Source organism: Anomalospiza imberbis, chromosome 6 (assembly GCF_031753505.1).
Source record: "Anomalospiza imberbis isolate Cuckoo-Finch-1a 21T00152 chromosome 6, ASM3175350v1, whole genome shotgun sequence".
Taxonomy (NCBI): domain Eukaryota; kingdom Metazoa; phylum Chordata; class Aves; order Passeriformes; family Viduidae; genus Anomalospiza; species Anomalospiza imberbis.
Window position 1 is genome coordinate 33,472,772 of NC_089686.1, and position 19,835 is coordinate 33,492,606.

Consider the following 19,835-nt stretch of genomic DNA (forward strand, 5'->3'; position numbering starts at 1 on the left):
CCCTGTGAAGGGGGAATACAAAAGTAGAATGCTGGTGCTAGTCCAAAACTTTGAAACTTTGTTTATCATTCATTACTTGAATTTCACATAACTGTAAAACTGCGCTTGGGGTTCCACAAAAGAAGTTTTCTTTTGAGGTTTTTGCTTTGATTTGAGTTGGATCTATCCAGAAAATATCTTGTGGCATAATATTTGATTTTTTGCAGGTTTTTTTAATCATCAGGAAATAAATTTCCTGAAGTTCTGAGCCAGAGGAAGAAGGTGAAATAAGATAGAAGATGGTCATGTAGACAACTTCATATTTATTCAGAGGATTAGTCTTCAGATTTTTGCCAAGCTTCATATAAAAGTTTGGTCTGGCTCTGATGTAATCCACAGTGATTCATCTGCTTTCCACTCTCTCCCAAGAGGGTGAATCACACTGTATATCTCCAAGATAAACTACCAACATACACTGACAGAGGTGTCATTCAGGTAAAGAATGATAATCAAAGTACACTAGAAACCGTAATGTCCTGAGGTCAAACCTTTCCCTTTAAGTGACAACTAGCAAATACATGGAAATGTCCTTTACAGGTTCTCGATTGGATGTTTTGTATTTTCTCTGCCTAGAAACCAATGAGGCTGAGAAGCAGACAAGAATAAGTTTCTTTCCTCATATTGATCACCATAGTCGGGAAGGTTATTTTCTTCTTCCTGCTGAGTCCCCTGGCATGTGATTTTTTGGTCAGATATTGCTTGGCAGTATCAGCTGGAAGAGATGGTTCTGTTTGGGATAAAACCTTATTTATTTCCCCCCAACACTCCCATTTCTTTTTTTTTTTTCTTTTTTAATACTAGACTAGAAAACTATGTCATTTAAAGAATAAAAATTAATTTTCTATTTCTATAACAGATTTTCTCCCCAACCTTTTATCTACTGATTTGACTGATTTGCAGCCCTTCTTCCCCTCTCTCCTTGCTGATAACTAATGGATTTTGGTATTAAGCCAGCCTTTCAGTGCACACACCACCATGCCAATGAGAGTGTGTGCAGCTATTCTCTCTGCTTTGGAAGCCTACAGATGCAGCCAGAGCTAGAACAATTCCCGTATTGATCCCATACTTGTCAGTTAATCCGTCATAAGGCATGGGAATCCTAGCCCTATCCACATCTGCCTGCATAACTGCGGGGGGAAACCAATTCTCTGAAGCTCTCGCCAGGAAACAAGAAAGCAAAGAGAAATGGGAGCTTGCTGGGAGAGAGGGCTGTAAGCTGCTGGGCCAGAGGGCCGTGAGATTGCCTACCTGCTCCACCCTTTTCCCTTGACTCCTTTTCATCCTCTTGCAGGTCAGCAGGATCAGGTTTATGTTAGCGAACCATGAAGCTTATCAAATAAATGTTGCAGCAGCAGGTGTTTGGCTCTCTCCACAGGCCAAGTCTAACAAGGTTGATATTGTGTCTGTGGCCAAAGTAATGCAGTAATTACTTTTCTGGGTTTGGAACGCCCAAGAGATTTCTGGGAACCAGTTAGAAAAACAAACCTTGCTAAGAGTAGGGGATTTTTAAAAAGGAACAGTGGTGCTCTCTGTGCCAGAAGGAGAGGACAGGCATTTTGAGTGCAGCATCCAGCGTGGTGCCCCATCCCCTCATAGACTGCTCATGTTACAGGGGCCTGGAACAGAGGTAAAGAGCCTGAGTTTGGTTGCTCACGTTGGGATGGGCAGCTTATTTTGGCTCATGGTGGCATGTGAAAAGGCAGCTGCTTCCTTTAAAGTCTTTAATGTGTACTGTAAGAGTTGCATGGCATTGCGCTCCCACTGCTGTTTCTTGCTTTGTGCATTTCCCTTGTAAGCTCTGAACACAGGTACTGAGTTACAGAACATGATGCAGCCTAATGACCCTAGAGGAAGAACGAGATCTCACAGCACAGCTCTGCTGTGCCCTGCCCCTTTATCTCATCTAGTCCCTCTCAGGCCAGGGAGGAGAAAGTTATAACAGGTCTGTACAGTGATGACATTTAAAAGCAGCAGTCTCCATGATTCTTTTTGAAAGAGTATTGATCATTTAGGCCAAAGCTTTTTCCCTGCAGCTGATTATTATATGTGATAATGTTATCATAATGTAATTTAAACCAACTTAAGTAATTGCAAAAATGGCCTGAACTACTGGAAATTTCTTCTATTGCTGTGTGGTTGTCTAGGAGACCAGAATTTGAAAGTGAGAAGAGGAAGAAAGCAAAACTGATTAGACATTCATAGTGTTGCACTTTAGACTTGAACTTGGTATGTTTAAAAAATTACTTTTTTAATATAAAGAAGCTATAAAATTCTTACTACCTATAAATAATTCTATAGGCATCCTTCTCTGCTGTTGAACCATGCTACAAAGCAATGCCTTTGTAGTGATGAATGAATTTTCCCAATCTAGGAAAGTTAGCATTTCATTAATATATCTGGCAATGTTTTTCCTTCCCTACTGTTTATATTAAACTGTGTTATTGCATATCACTTTGTATTCTGAAGACCTGATGCTTTGGTGGCGGTGCAAAGATACCACACCATTGTCTCAGTGTTCTCAGAAGCTCAGCAGTTTCTTGCTGAGCTGCTTTGTTCTGGGTGCGTTGTGCCAGGCACACGGTGACCGAGTGTGCTGTGGCCCCTGCTGGGAATGCCATGGCCTGCCAGTCCCCAGTGCTGGATTCTGTGCTAGGAGTACTGCACGCTTGGAGCGAGTGCTGTGGGTAGGTGAGACATCTGCTTCCTCAAGGTATTCACTGACTTCCTATAAACACTGAGTGTAGCAAGTAGTGAACAACTGCTGTACTAAAACTGCTGGAAGGGAAAGTCATGGAATTTGCGTCAGCATTATTGCATTTGTCTGCTCTTGAAAAATGGCACCAGGGGTCCTTCCACAGCAATTTCCCAATTACAAATGCAATACAGATCAGCCAAAAATTAGGCAGGTTATGACCTAAGACGGCCTAGATGGTCCTTATAGAACTCTCTACTTGAATCTGGGACACATTTGCATGATATAGACAGTTTTTTTAATATGGTCCTTTAATTTGATTTTTGTATACATTGTTGGAACCCTCATTAAGCATTTGGAAGGACACATGAATCAGCTTAACTATTTTTTTTCATGATGTACTTGTTTTTTTTCATGTACATGATTTTTTCATCATGTACTCTGTAAACATTCAGGAATGATGTCTGAAAATTGTCATTTGGAGAAAGCATTGCTGCAGAATTTGGCCTACCAACCTATCTGAAGTATCAGATTCTGAGGGAAGATGAAGCCCATCTATTTATTTTTCTATGAAAAGCAAACCAACTATGGCCAACTCTAATGAATCTTCACTGGAGAGAAGTGTGTCAGCAAGAAGCCATTCAGGACTGAGCTGTATGGCAATGTTCAAGAGAGTCTGGAGGTACCTTAGGATTGGTGTTGCAGTGCCAGGGCTATGTATGAGAACCTCACACGTGACTTATCAGTGTTCACCTGAGTGTAACCTACATGAACCAGAATATATTTGCTATTAATATTGCAGCTGGCATTTTTTTCTTTACTTTTGTGATAAGAAGAATGTGCCAGCTGTGTGCATGTGTGTCTTCTGGCAGTGGAGGAATGACAGTGCTTACAGTTTCCATATAAAAGCAAGAGCATGCCTTCTCTAGGCCCAAAACATTTACAAAAGTACTTCATAAAGCTTAAGAAATAATGAAAAAGAGGAAAATAAGTGGCAGTGGATTAGACCAAGGTATTTTATGTACTGTGATGTTTTGTATAGTCATCTAGAAAGAAATGGAAAAGATTTTTTGATGATGATTGATTGGAAACAATCTTTATTACCGATCAAGTTCACCTTTGTGAAAAAAGATGGTTATTTAAATATTAGGCATCTTTTACTCCCATGGCACAAAACTAATTCAAAGACTCACTCTGATAGATAAACTGTTAAATGGCTTGTTAGATTAGATAAGGGAATTGGAATGTATTTGATGTTAAAATTACATCCCTACATATGAAATCTCTCCTCATCTAGCAACTAGAAAAAGATATTACCTGAGTATAGGAGGTCATCTGCATGTTGTGTACTTTTCTGAAGGCTGAGAACTGGTTTGGACATTACTTTTGTATTTACTACTTTTTATCCCCAGTGGAAAAAAATGTTTGTATTGGCTATAGAGAGATGAAAATATGTTGAAGTTTTCAGGTATTGGTAATGGACACCAGAGTTCTCACTGACAGTCAGTTTACATTAAGATCTGGGCTACATAAGAAAGAGGAAAAAAGGACTGCTAACCAACCTAAGAGAGTTATATCATTCCATTCTTTAATGGGACAGATTATTCCTGGCCTATTAATGTAGAAGTTATCAACACAAATGGAATTACACAGACCCCTGCAAAGACTCTCCTCTAATATAAAATACCTAATATTGTCCTTTTTTGTCAGATTCCGAAACAAAGTAAAGATGTGACTTACTTGACAGGGATGCTAAAATCACGTCCACTGCTGAAATTAATTAATTATTTTTTCCTTGATTAAGAAGTTCTATTACTCCATGGCCCAGAATCATCAAACTTTTTTTTTCCTGTAGCCCATTTCCGTTCATGGCTTATGGTCAAAACAGGAGTTTAAATCTCCATAATTAATCTTAAGCCCTTAATACACCATGTGATTTCTGACCCAGCAAGGACTTGGATCTCACAGTAACATATGCAGCAACAAAGTGATATCAGTCTTCCTGTTTCTTGTCTGAACCTGCCAAGAGCCACTATGGATGCATGTCCAACACAATACCATTGCAGTTGCTGAAGATGCTATCAGTGATTCCAGTGGGACTCCTAAAAATCAGAATGAAAACAACATCTTCTTCCTTGAACTGTTGATCAGTTGATCATGAGAATGAAGTTTTTAGTTGTATTTTGGCTTTTCATTGTGTTTTCTAAGCCTGTGGTGAGTAATCATAAGCACTGACAGGTTACTTGCATGGCATGTGCATGTAGTTTGTATTTGGGAGCCAGCCCTGACGTGACTGGGAAGTATGCTTAAAGGCTGCCTAAGCAGAGTTTCTTTTCTTCTGGGCAGCATTGTAGTTTGACTTTTTAAGCATCATTTGAACACTCAGTGTTGCTTGAAAGACCTGTCATATCCATCCTAAGTCTTTTGCATCCTCAGCATGGCAATTATTTTTTTTAGTGAGATGTTTTCAATTAAAAAGTTATAAAGCCTGCCCTTGAAAAGTTTAGCATTAACTAATTTCAGGTCCTCATATATTCCAAAAAGTGAGTCTGAAGGACTCACTCACTGGTTGGAGGCTCTTACCAAAACATGAAGATAAGAACTCTCAGAAGAATCCACTGGGGAGGCTCTCTTGAACAACTGCCCATGCAGAATTGCTTCTTGTCATCCCCAAGATAACTGGTTACCACTGTGATTTCAAGTCTCTGGAGACAGTGAGACAATTTTTAGGAAACATATCCAGCAGAAAATACTCAGGCCTTTGTAGGTTAGTCTGAATAGCCTTGGGAATGCACACAAAACTATGCAGTACTTACTCTGAAAAGTGGGAGACTCAGTCTGACTTTCAATTAAAAAAATTCAAGTAATATTTAAGACAGTTCTAACTGCAATGCTGAGAATTTTCCTGTTGATTTTTGGGACTGTGAGCCATCTTATAAATTGTTCAAGCAGTTAATGCTAAAAATAATATGAGTTTTGAGGTTCATTCCATGGGAAATATATGACGTTTGTAGTTTCAGAAGGAAGACCGGTGTGCCTGGAAATCATAGACTCCAATTTTCCATGATAAGCCATTGAATTTGTCTAATTTCCCCTCTTTCTGAAGTTATCTTGCTCAAAAGTCCTCTTTTAGTCCTTGTTTCCTTACGTGTATCTTCTCTGTTCTAATTTCTGAGGAACTGGCAAGAGTATTAAAATATATGTATCTAAAGACCTGTATTATTTACTCATGTAAACAAAAAATTCCTTCTCTTTTTTGGAATAGTGCTCTTAGGCAATTGTTAAGATTCCTATTTCCCAATCATTTAATACATTGGAAGTTTAATCAAGGGATATCAAAGAATATATCTTTGGCCAGGGAAAAAAATAGTTTGGCAAAGAAAAGGTAGGAATGTTAGAGATAGGAGGGTTTTTTAATATGTTGCCATGAAAGGACAGAAAGAAAACAAATGCAAAAGAAGACAAAAGGAAAGAAAAGAACCATAAGGCTGAAAAAATTAAAGGACAGTGCCCAAACTGAAAAGCCATTGAGGAGAAAGAATCATCTAAGAAACTCTGGAGGGTGGGGAATGGAAAACTGAAATTAGGAAGGGACCTTAAAAAAAGCCTAAAGCTTTGGCCACACTCCCAACAAATCTATTTTGCTCAATTTTGGCTAAGCTGGATAAACATTTTTTCTGGCATGTATAGGTGGTTGCCCAAATTTGTTTGTTACAAGTAGGTTGGAACAAACCTCCCAAAAATGTTTTTGCCTAGTCTCATGAATTATGCTAAATCATATTTTTACTTTGAGTCAAAAAAAAAATTGGCCCCACAGAGGCCAGCCAAACACCAAGGCAGCTCAGACAGTTGGATTTCACAGCTGTTTTTACATTCTGTGGTTTAAGCTGTGGGGATGTGGCTTAACTGCAACATCCCGCCAGATCTCCGAGGGAAGGAGCACCCCAAGGTAGCATTCTCCAGCTCTGCCAAACATCAGGATCAGCATAAGCAAGGGAGCCTCAATGCTCTTGATGTCTGTAGTATAAAATTACAAAAAAAACGCCTGCAAAAGACTGTAACACAAAGAAACCAAAGACACACACAGTCACCATGAATGTGCTTGCTCTACACAGCAGTGTTTGGCTCTGTTTTGTACAACTGCAGTGGGGCTGGGGCTCAAGGTGGGTCAGAATCCTGCTTAAAGAGGGAAGAAAAGTGGCTGAACGTTGCCCTTGCCTTCAGTTTCACAAAGGTTTGTTTCTCACTCAGAGTGGCACTGTGTGCTGAGTCTTCCTAAGGGAACCATTCTGAGTGAGGGCCACCAGATACAGATATCTGACTGTGACCACCCACCTAAGACCATAGCCAGGCTTCAGGTTGTAGTAATGCTGATCTCTCATTTCCTGGTCATCCACAGATGTCCAAACCAAGGCCAATTTCTGTATCTCTTCTGGTACTCATCAAACTCCTCAGTGAGTCATCTATGGGAGCTAAGTAATCTGTTTGCTTCCAGATTCCAGGTGCATGAGCACCAGTGCGAGGGAATCAGGTAAGGCTGGGTGCAAGAGAGATGGAGGACGTGGAAAGAGAGACGAGGCCATGTCTTCTGGTAGCCATTCACAGTTAAGAGCAATTTGGCTCCAGTATCAAACCATGTGGGACAATGAAGTAAAGCTCCTTGTTTCAGGACAGAATACCCTCAACTGCAGGTGCTGCATTGCAGTGATCAAAAAGACTAATAGCAGAATCCCAACCAAGCTGTATGTTTCCACTTTTTCCTCTGAAATAGGCAACTCTGGGTTTTCGTGTAAACTGTGGCAAATGTATGAGCATAGGAAAAATTAACGAAATGTGGCTTGGTACAGATCTGTACCTTGTGCTTGGTTGACTGTATCTACAAGTCTTTCCTGTTGTTGGTACTCAGAAGTCCTCTTTGTGGATTTCATGGAATCTAATAATGGGTAACTTAATAAGCCAGCCAGGGATATTTACAGTCACTCTCTTCTCTACTTGTTCATCACTTTTCACTGACTTTCTGTAATCTCACTTATGTTTGAGAACCCCTATCCTTTGTCAGACTTGGTTGAAAAAGTTATAGGGATAAAAGCTAGTGGTGTACAGAATGTGACTGGAAAAGTGTTGTCTGTGTAGAAAACCAGACTAAAAAAGAGCCCGATAAACAGTATTAGAAGGAAAATGACACAACTGTATTGTTTGACATTAGTGATTGCAAACATGATTTTCTCATTTCTTCCTTCAAGCAATGTCTAATGTCCTACTGCTTAAATTCATCATTGCAACTTGAATCTGTTTGTTTTTAGTTGAGCTGAGAAAAGACTGGGCTTGTAAGTGCCAGTCTAACTCTTATGTCTTTTCCAGCAAATGCAGAAGGCCTAATAGGGATGTGTTAAACTGACTTTGGCCATTAGAAATGTGGTCTACATCCGTGGTCCTTCGGCAGCTTTTAAGGCTCCCAGTAGTCCATGGGATGTAGGGCATTAGTTTGGGGCAGCTAGTTAAGGCATCTTCATCCTATTCAGCACCATTTTCTCTGACATGTTTCAGTTGAGAGGTAATTGAGGAACAATGGTGAATTGAACCGCTCAGCCTGATTTTTCTGACAGTCCGAGTACCTAAAGTTCCTTATGCTGTTACTGGTTGTTTTGTGATAGCATCTGTGACCCCCATTCAGCATCCAAAGCTCCACAATATAAGGCAGTGTGTACTCACAAAGAATAAAATTATGGCCCTTGCCCTTGCTGACTTCAAATATGGTTTTTGGTTCATCCAGCAACTCACTGTGTCAAACTGAGCACCAAAACTAATGGTCAACAAATTTGCAAACCACTTGAAAACAAACAGCATCTTAAAAAGTCCACAATGGATCACCAGGTAAATGTTGCCCTGTTTTACACTGGAAACATTTCTGACTTCTGTTAGCATGTTGATAAATTCCTGCAACCAACATCATGTGACAAAGGGATAACCTAACATCCAGGATTCCTAAGTGCTCATAAATAGGATCACACTTCTTTACAAACTCTCAGAAATTGAAAATATATTTTAATTGCCATATTGGCAAATAGGAAGGAAAAATAGGGAAAATGAAGAACAACATTTTTAGTTGGAGTAAGTGCCCAAAACAAATTACAGTGCTTTATGACTGCTGCAAACAATTTGAGCAGTCCATTTTTCTTACAGAGTTATCTAGTCATAAGCTATTCCCAGTAGATGAACAGTGCCCACCAGTGTTTGCCAACCAAAGAAAAAGAAGGAAAAAACTTCGCACTGAGGTTGCTGTGGTCCATTTTTGATTTGCAAAGCAGTGTTCACAGTCATTTGTTCTGTTTTCAGCAGTGTCCTTGACCATACCCCCTGCCAGTTACAGGACCTTTAAGACCAAGAGAAAGAAACAACTTTTTTTTTTTACCCAACTAGCAGAGGATGTGCTGAGCCAAAATAGAAATAGCAAGGTCAGGTCAGGGCAAGGCCCTGTATTTCATTAGCTAGGCCTGGCTAGGAGTGATTAAATATGTACAAGAGGCTTTGAATAGATTCAGGGAGGAGGGATGACATTGTGGAATACAGAAAAATCATTCTTTAGTGCTGTCAAATGACTAAATACAAGATGGTACTTAATTTGAGAGATAAAAAGAATTTATTTTAATTATTTTAATTCTGTACAAAAGAGGGGATTTTTTTATTTTCTGTTGAGTGTTTTGAAGAGAAGGAGAGGAGGTCTGGACAAAATGCATCAGCCTGGCTTAACAGAATACAGATAACCTCGAGATACATGTTGACCAAGCCTGCAGTTTTCATGAATTTAACTTGATGAAGACTCAGTAAAAATACAAAATTCTATTGGCAGTGAAATCAAGACTCTGATAAATTTTGAAGGTGCTCTGGTTAGAAACTGAGGACCTTCAGAGCACGGTGCTCTGTTTCATCAGACATGTTAGAGAATTGGAAAGAATGGAGCTTTGAAGCAGGAAAAAGTACTGTGTCAAGTAGTGCTCTGGCTGCCTAGCTTGAATTTGCTTTTGGGGCTGCCTGGCTTTACTGACATTTTATAACTGTATGGTAATTCTTGTATGACAACCACTTTGTTGCATAGGCACCTAGGCACTGAATGCCCACAGTTTGTAGTCCTTTTCCATAGAAAATGCCAGCCCAGCTGGTTGAAGTATGTTTACATTTGTCCAGAGCACCAAGAATAATGTCTTTGCAAAATTTCAAGGGTTTATTTTTTTAGACCAGCCCACTGGAATATTTCCACTTTATGCCTCTTCTGAAAGATGATTCCTGCAGCAGCATAATACTCCTTAGTGTCATGTTGGAAGGTCAATTCAGAATCAGCTGGGGATTTCTGCATAGTCATTTTTGCATTAATGTAACTTAAAACATTGTGAAAGCCTGGATTTAGTTGCAGTAGTGCAATCTCTGTGTCTAGACATTAGTGTATTTACAGTAGTATAAAGATACTAGTATCATTCATACTGGTTCTTGTTACCGAAATAGTACATTTTTCCATCTGGTTTAGTATGTCTTAACTGCCTAAAAAGTGTTTTCTTGGGCAGTGTTATATCTTTGCTCTATCACAGAAAATAAAAAAACTTATGAAAAATCTTTTGCTTTTCTGAAAGTTATTTGATAGTGAAGCTGACGTTAATGGTCAGTTCACTGGCAGAGGTATATGGTCTGATTTATATGTTTTCTTGCTAAGATGTCAGATTGACAGCCCTGGGAACAGAAATCCTCAGCTAATTGCCCAAACATGCAGCATGTTGCAGACTTTGCCAACCTTTCACAGTGATAGTATCTTGATCCTTGAGCGTGAGAGCATATCTAAGCCTTCAGAGGGCATTCAGTGCTGAACCCGATAGGGCATAAGAAGTACTTTTTGTTAGCTCTCTTCATGATTCACGAAGGTAAACAATGACCCTGAGTTTCCTTTGTAAAGCTATTGAACAGCCAGCCTGGCAATAACAGCTCCGAGTCAGAATTAACAAGAGCTACGTTTCAAGCTGTGGTAACTTTATTATGAAAGACTGCAGATCCCACTTTCCATCCCGTGAATGAGCACTTGCCCCTGCTCATTGTATCTCTGCCTGTTGTTCCACTACCAGGAATGACCAGTTGTGGGCCTGGAAAGTTTAGAACACACATTCTTGAAGATTTCTAAACTAGCACTAGTGTAAATTTAGTATCTGAGGCTTGGTCAGAAGCAGTAATTGTCAATAAATGATCTCTGCATCAACATGGATATTCTCAAGTACCCATCATGGCAAGTCCTACCTGCTGACTGATTGTGAAACTTATCATTCTTTCCCTGACCCTTCCTGCATATGCTCTTCTCCTCCTTTTCAGGTTTTCCCCCTGCTGCTTCTCTCACTCGTGACCTTTGCCATTTCCCTTCACTTTCCCTCCATCCACTCCTTTTCCATTTTTCTCTCCTGCTCGTCAGTTCCAGTCCTCTTACATGCATCTGTTCCTACTACTCTTCCTCTCCTGCATTATATTTTTTCCTTCAAACATCCCCACATATTTTTAATTTATTCATCTTCCTGCTGCTTCTTATCTCCCTCCCCTCATTGTCACATGGAATAAGAAGTGGTGTTATGACAATGGGGGGTGCTATTAGCGGCACTGCAATTAAACTATTCTGCATCGTTCCTCTGTCTTATCCTTAGGGTTTCTTCTTACCAGTTGCCTTGATGTATTTAATACATCAAATTTTATTCTTTTTTCTTCCTTTTCATTAGGAATCTGGGGGAGGGAGAACAAGCAATACCAGTGTGCTTATTTGTCTTTTTCTGTGTATAAGAAGGGGTAGAGACCCTGTCTTGAAAAACTTTTTCTTTTTCTTTCCTTGAGGTTTTCTTCCAGGCCCTTTCCTAAGTGAATGGAGAGGAGTGATTTTCTTGTATCACCGGCATTCTTTTCTTTCCCTCCTCCTCTCTGCCCAGTCACGTCCCTAATTAATTGAATTCCCTACTAGATCTTTTGTGAGTCATTTCAATTACCCATTAGTGAAGCAGCCTGGGATTTCTGCTGTGTTTTCACTCATCTTCCTGGAATTTCTCTTCTCCTCCCTCCCCCTCCTTCCCCTTTTAGTCACTCTGCTCTGTGAAAAGCATTAGATGGACTTCAGTGCCGAGTGCCTATATTGTTTGCAGGCCCAGCTGCATACTTCCACACTCTGCCTTGTGCGTCACAGCTATTCATCTTGTTTTGTACTTGGCTCTGCTGCAGATGCTGTAAATATGGTAATTTTAGATTCCCTGATTGGAAAGGGTTGCAGGGCGGGTCTAAGTGGTAAGAGCACTGTTTGATTTACACTAGTTCATTCTGGTTTCTCAGGGTTTGGGGTTTTACGGATACAACTGAAATGAAACATGGTTGTAAAAGCAGTCTCTTTTTTAGGGTTAGGAGAAGAATAAAGGTGAGGGTATCTTTGTGTACAGCCACGCAAAAACGCTGCCTCAGAAATTCCAGGGAGACTGGAAAGAAATAAAGCAAAAGCAGGAGGGAACTCCTCAGATTATTATGTAGGATGCCTTCACACCCAGATAGGTGCAAAATATGGATGGATCTGAAAACTGCAAAAATGGAAAATATCCAAGACAGAGAACTGTGAAAGGCAAATCTGGAAACAGACAGAAATGCCATCAGTACTCAAGTACTGTAGACTTATGGCAATCCTTGAAGAGCAAAATCAGTGAGCAGCTTATTTGTAAAAAAATTTTGAAATGCTAGAAAGGAGTGTAGCAGGTAATATGCATTATATTTCTGAGGAGAACAAGGCAGTGATAAAGCTGGCTTGCTAAAATTATGATGGATGCAGTGACCACCTGAAACCTGATATATGTAGAATTGCATTTCTATTCTGAAATTGAATTTTTACAGCATATGAATCTTTCATGCTTGGGGTAATTCTCCAGTGCTACAGAGAGGCAAACAGCATCACTGGGAACCAACCTGCCGGAAATGTGCCCCACACGTCCCAAGTTACAAAAGTAATTTACACTGCTCAAGCTATTATGATACTTTCATATTATTACGATACTTGTCCCTGTGAGGTTAGAGTATTTCATGAGAGAACAGACTTTTGATAATCAGGCCGTTGTGAGAAGGCCCTCTCTCATGACTTCCCAGGGGGAGCTCATTTGTTGGACTGATGGGAAGTGAATTTACGAGGGCTCCCTGCACATCAGTATTCATAGGTATTTTTTTTCTCCTCTGAGCTCTTTATCCAGTCAAAGGAGAGAGGAAGGGAACAGTGTGAAAATAGCACTCAGTACAGACCTTCTTAGGAGACCTACTGGGAATTATTTTACCTTTAATGTCTTGAAATCCTGGCCCCCTGTTAAGCAGTGGTGAATTTCAGAGGTTCATTAGATGGCTCTGGAGTTCTGCCACTTCACAGGGTGACATTACTTGAGTCCAAACTGTAAAAGTGAGGAAGGAGCTAGTAAAGAGTTGCATGTGTGAACTCCCTCTTTCTTTACAGGGCACCCAGCAGCACAGCCTGTAAAATTTTATCTGAAGTCACCAGTTCATGACAACACTTTTTTTTATCTGTCTGTGGTGTTGCTCTATTTTCTTGCACATACCATTGCTAGTATCACATTACGAGGTTTAGTGATTTGGCAGTTCTTACACCTTTTCATTTCTTACATATACTTTTAGATTAAGTTTTCCACTGCAGAGTTAGCCTGGTGAGGACTGCTACCCAACTTCTGGACTGAGCAGCAGCAGCAGCATCTGAAATAGAGCTTTGGGCCTGCTGTCGTGTCACCTGATAAGCTGTCCAGTGTGTGCCAGAGAATGCCAACTGTGCCAGATATACTGATTGAATTGCCCACACTCTGGGCAGCTTTCTGCACCTTTCCATAGTAACTCCTTTCTTTTCCCAAGAGTACACAGTGGGACAGAAGACTTCTGCTTCACTAGACTGAGAAAAGCAATTTGTCACAGCACAGAGCTGGCTTCTGTATCACTGGCAAGATGGCACATACACTGCAGGTGAAAACCCCATTAGCCCTTCCATGCCAAAGAGTATTTAATGCTCCTTTACCTCATGTGTTCCTTTACCTTTACCTAAATTCTCCTCCTGTAATGTTATTAGATTTTTTCATATGTTTTTTGCCACTGTGTAACACTTCTTGGCTCCTACAAAGTACTGCTGTGTTTTGCTCCACAGTTGTTTGCATCTCAGCAGATGAAAACCTGACACAAATTTAAATTATACAGTTAGTTCAGTTGGTTAGTAAAGGAGCTAAAGAAATTTTAAGTTTATTTTAATTGTAACTCTAACTCTCTTGTCGTTTTCACAGATAGGTTGGGTATATATAAAAAAATCCACAACTTCTGGAAAATATTGTTCACTGTGGACTTCCTGGGTTCTGGGTTGTAAAATGCTCTAGACCCTGATAGATTCCCAGTTACAGGCTATTTTCATTGCTGTATTTTTTTGACAGAGCAGCAAGAAAAACAAAGATTTCTCAAATGACTGAACAGTGACTGGGTTTTCTATTTTTACTTCTGTTTTGATACACAAAAACTAGATTCAAAATATATCCACTAAATCACTCTACATTGTAAAAAGCCAGTTCTAAAGATGATTTTAATTCCTCTCATCTCAGGACTATTCAAGAGACTAGCTCAATCTCTGTACACATATCTCATGCTAGTGATTGCTCCAGTGTATGCCCATTTATAGTGTTTCTCTTACAACACCTTCTCACTTGACTATCTGTCACTGCTTGTACTCTAGACAAGGTGCACTGTTTTGAAAAGGATGTGTGACATGAGAATTACCATGTGCCAACGTGGTTTTTAAGGATCTTTAGTGGTTATCAAAGTTACAGATATCTAATACCAAGGCTATGGAAGCACACCCATAAGATGTAAATACAAAATTAAATATCATCTGCCCAATCTTCACATTTGAATGCTGGCAAATTACTTGCTGGTTTAGAGGGAGAAATGGTTCTTTGAATGGGACTTGCCAGGAGAAAGGGAAAGGTACCCGTGTGTGCAGCCAAAAGGTTTCTGATTTATCTGTGCTCTGTACAAGCATTTGGTTATTCCTCAGAGCTGTAGAGCTGAAGACAGGATAACCCCATGGTGAGTAAGTAGGGAGGGAAATTATGTGTTGGTTTAGTGTAGTATGTAAGGGACATCAAGGAGAAAAGAATTCATTAAAAAGGGAAGTTCTGGGAAAGAAGTTACAATGTAATGAAAAGGAAGTAAGACCTTACTAGATGTATTATTTTTGGAAGATGAAGAAGGAATCAGATTAGGATAATCATAGAGATCAGCGAGGAAGAGATGATTTGTACCAAACATTTAAGCATGATTCTTCAGGTGACATGTTGCCAGGTTTGTGATCATATTAGGTTGCGTATATTATCAAAATAAATGAGTACATGCATGTAAAATACATATTCAGGAATACTTTGCAGAACTGGACTCAATACTGTGTAGTACAGAGAATTCTTAACTCTTTCTGACCTTCCTAGCACCTGTGAGGAACTACTCAATACTTTATTTTTTTCCCAAATTAGCTTTGCTTCAGCACTACCCTCATCCCCACTGGCAGCTTTTCCCATCTCCAAGTTGCTTAGTACACATTGCAGCTTTCAAGGCCTCAGGCTTCATTCACATGCCACTTGGAAGTAACCTGGCATGACTTACATATGTAACAGGGTGAGCCCATTGCCAGCTCTTGTCCTTGCCCTGCCTGTTGTCATTTGATGCATGACAATGGTGGTGAAAGGTATGTCTTGCCCAGTGTCCTTAACTGGATTAGTATTTGAGTGTAGGGTAGTCTTTGAGCTGGTTTAATCCAGAATTTCCTAGGTCCCAGTTTTGTATCTAATTCTTCTCCAGAACAGATGTCTAATCTAGTTCAGTCCATCTGTTTGGTTCCAAATGGCACGTTAAATCACATACATGAACCACAGTCATTTAATAGGGCATACAGTTTACAGGGTGAAAATGGGGAGAAATGTCATTTTAGTTGATTGTCTTAGATAGAACTTGTACACAGATATTTCTTTTTTTAAATAAATTATTAATCACACTACTCTTTTTTTATCCAAGCAGCTGGATGGCAAAGGTCTGGCCTAGTATTTGATTTTGCAAAGAATTGGCACTTGGAAAGGGTCAGTTTGCATTTCTCTCTCTCTCCATTATGTTGTGTACTTAGAGGGGTTTGTGTGGGCTATTACACTTGGCTCCCACGAGATCCCACATCTAGTAAAGGATAGAGTGTATGACCCTGCTCTCAGCCTCTTTCTTACCTCCAGCCTCCCCCCATCATCTGAGAAGGTTAAACTAAAAGCAACATGTATGATGGCAAAGGTCCAAGTTTGAAATGTGTCCATTGTATGTGTTCAGTTCAAAAACAACATATCAAGGCGAGTGCAGTCCTTACAAGTGGCACCCCTGGGCCTTTTTTTATTCCAAAGCAGAAATATTTACCCAAGGAAAAGATGGAAGTGATGGGGTAACAGAGTACACATGTTGGGAAAATATGTAGGCAGAGACTGAAGAAAAAATAACATTCTGCCACAAGTAGCTGCCTTGTTCCTCAACTTTTTTTCCCCTACAGATTAGAACCAGCCATTTCTTGTGCTCTTTCAAGCACCTTCTGTGGTTTCCTGACAGCTGGCTAGAGAAGATTGAAATCTGGCTTGAAAAATAGGCCATGGGTCATGTTATTTTCAAGAGGAGAGAAGCAAAAATTCCCATAATGGTCAAAATTCACTGGCTTGAGTTTTGTTGAGTTGTTGTTTTGTAGAACATCAGAGTTGAATATTTTAATAAATAACTTCAGTTAAAAATTCATAATAAGGAACAACTACATATTAAGCTCTTCATTTCTCTTCCCTCTGATTTATAATGGCATGCAGTATTTTGTGTGGAGTTGCAGCATGTCCTTTTTCTCTGGAGTGTGATAGGGAAATGTTCGGTTTCATAAAAGAATGTGCTGGGGTTTTCTGAAAGTATTTTTTGTTTGTTTGGTTTTTTTTAAGAATATGGTAACACTTGTCTTGCAAATACTGTTTCATTAACAGAAAGATAAGTCTGAGTAACAGCCTACATACCAGTGCTCTTTTTCCCAGCTCTCCTGAGCCTGAATTGAAAATACCAATACATTCTCAGTTTTATTTTCAAGCAGATGGTTTCTGTTAGGAGTTATAAACCTTTCTGGTGTTTTGTTCTTTTAAAATATTGTAAAAAGATAATGCTTGGTTCACAGAGGTAGTAACTTGACCTGCATTTTAGGGCTTGAGGCTGCTTCTTAGGAATACAGTTCACTACTTATGCAGTCAAAGGGTACAGCCTAAAAAGGCAGTCAACTGGGTTTAAGGAAAGAAAGAAAAGAAAGAAGAAGCAGATCAAGAAGTACAAGAGAAAATGTCAGTAGGAGGCAGAAAGTAGAAAAAGTCAACTATCGTGCTCTGCTATATGGGGAGAGTCAGGAATTCCAGCCAAAGTTGTATTATAGTAGAGCGTGAAGAAGGTGAAAGTGTTGATCAGCTCCTGACTTTTGAACAGATGGACCAACTAAATGCCCCCAGGCAGTGGCAGAGCATGACTGAGTCATGTACAGCATCACAGGGAGTGCAGGAACTGAATGAGTGGAGAGCTGGGACCATGCCACCTGACCAAGGCATACCCTGCATCAGCAACTCAGCATCCTCCAGAAATGCCACTCAGAGCATCTTTCTTCTCTTAGCTTTAATAATGTGTTACAGTCCCTTCCACAGAAGAACTAGAATGGGGTCAAAGGAGAGTATTGTCAGCATTAGCCAGTCCATCCATAATGCTTCTACTTCTAGAGACTCTTTTTAGGGCAGTTTTAACAAGGGTGTTTTTTGTGTTATGAGCAGACATTTTCTAAGAACTGTGATAAAAGCCCATGCCATACAGCCCATTCACTGAATAAAAGGGTTTTTGATGGGTAACTGAGATAAAAATAGTCATCAATTCTTATTCCCAGCCAACTCCTTCAGAATATGAGTAACCAGCACAGTCTAATGGGTAGAAGGTGTTGGAAACCAGGAGCTCAGTTTTAATGTTTGCTCAGATCTGGATTTGTTGAGGGAAAATGGCTAACACTGGTGAACACTTCCAGCTAGTAGTTAGCAATATTGAACTGCTTTATAGAAAATGCATGGAATAATTAGTTAGCATCTGCAAAATGTTTGAAGATAACCAGTTTCCATATTTCTGTATTCCCATGCGCTGTAATGGAAGCAGTGCATCATAGTGCATGGTGTAAAAGAGATCTGTTAAATTAACTGAACAGATGAATGTGTCTCATCAGTTTCCCTCATATCCATGGTACAAGTGATAAAAACCCACTCATAACAGATTAAACTGATTGAATTAATTTTTTCCTCCCATCACTGAGTTTACACTGATTGACATAAAGCTGTGTCCATCTGTAATGATTTTGCTTAGTAGGTCCAATGTCTTTATAAACAAAATTTATAAATCCAAAATTTATCAAGGGAGAGGCTCTGGCGTCATAACCTATGTCTATTTTCGTTAGGGATTTCTGCACCAGAGGTACAAAAATCATTGTGCAAGTATGTTTTATAGTCTTCAGTTCTAGACTGAGCCCTTTCAAAGGTATTAATGGTCCCGCAGTTATACCAGAAAGCTGACTTGGCTTCTGGAAGTAGTATTGAGTGCCAAACCAGATTACTACTGTGTAACCAGTTTTCACCTGTTTTTGTCTACTAAGTCATTAATAAAAGAATACTTCTTGGAACAGTTTAATGGTTAGAGGAAGGTAGTGCTGTTCATGGTTTTGCTAGGCAGTAGCCTAGGTACACTCAGGGATTGTTTGCAAACCACAACAAACCACTTTAACTACTTGTAAAGAGCCTTCCCTGGCAGAAAAATGGGTGTAAGAATATTCCCACTTTTCAGGTTTTGTTACTCATAAGCTGAAATACTTAATGATCTGAATCACTAGCTATTCTTACTGTAACACCACTTTTTTTTTTTTAAGTCTATTTTTCTGTTTCTGGTATAATTGACTATCATAGCAATAGCCCTGTTTTTCATATGACATACTGTACTCACTATTGTTTGAAATGGCCATTAGAACATTTGACAATAACTTTTTTTTCCAAACTGAATGTATTTTTTCCAGCACTGATTTTTTTTCCCTTTCCTTTCCTGTTTATCTAAAATAGCTGAAGGAAAAGGACACATTGCGTCAAGGCTGATAGGACAAGAATTGGACCTACTGTATGTGCTAGTTGCATTCAGGCCTATGAGCACTTCCTTTCTCCTCTCCCATAACCAAACCCAGCTCTGCTCCATTATTTGGAGCAGGCAGGATATTAAGATTTACAAGGCCTCTAGTCTTTGATGTACTGGGAGACCATGGCTCTTTCTCATTTCTTTACAAAGCCTGAGGAAAACAGGTACAGGCATCATGAGGATAGAAATCTTCATATTCCCAGCATTTCAGGTTAATGTGTTGGCCCTGAGAGTGATAGTAAAGGTTTGCTGTGATTTGGTGCTTGGGATTGGTTACAATGTAAAACTTGGTCTGAATTTAGTGCAGAGCCAAATTCTAAAATGATTTAGTCCTACTGCTTACATGTTTACTCCTGCATGGGTATAGACATAATAGGAGAATTTACCCTTATGGAATTGCAAAAGATTTGTTAATACATGGAATTCCCACTGGTTTAATTTAAATAAGTTTAGTAGGTTTACTGGAACTTGTGCCACACCCATGTTCCTCCTCTGTTTAAGCTGCATTTCACTAAGTGCTTACACAAGGGTTTGCAATAGTTTAGGTAAATTGGATATAAACTGTGCATTTACTTAAAGCAGTGTAATTTCCCTGTGTAAACAAGAGTGAAGTCAAAACCCATGGACAGCCCCCTTCCTCCGGACGCAGCTGGAAGGCGTTGCTGAGATCAGTTACTTACCACAGTCCTCTGCTGGCCACTGCCAACTGCTCAGCCACGGACAGGGTTTGTATGTATGCTCCCCAGTGTGTTTTGGGGTGTAGGGTAAAGGTGCATTAGCTCAAACCACTCATTTGAATTGATGTGACGAATCCTGCCTGGAAGCACTCACA

The 19,835-nt window shown here is 39.7% G+C and overlaps 1 protein-coding gene across 18 annotated transcripts in view; it reads left to right on the plus strand.

The window, feature by feature from the left end:
* The window catches only part of RAD51B (RAD51 paralog B), a 417,280-nt gene that overhangs the window by 293,995 nt on the left and 103,450 nt on the right, over positions 1-19,835 (plus strand). Inside the window, exon 11 of one of the 18 annotated variants that reach the window (XM_068193164.1) lies at positions 18,934-19,127. The exons of 16 other annotated variants lie outside the window; for them this stretch is intronic. In XM_068193164.1, the coding sequence (XP_068049265.1) occupies positions 18,934-19,112 (179 nt within the window). In that variant the 3' untranslated portion in view covers positions 19,113-19,127. Of the gene's footprint in view, positions 1-13,402; positions 13,426-18,933; positions 19,128-19,835 lie in introns of those variants that run through there. One more of the 18 variants, XM_068193177.1, reaches the window with a different exon arrangement.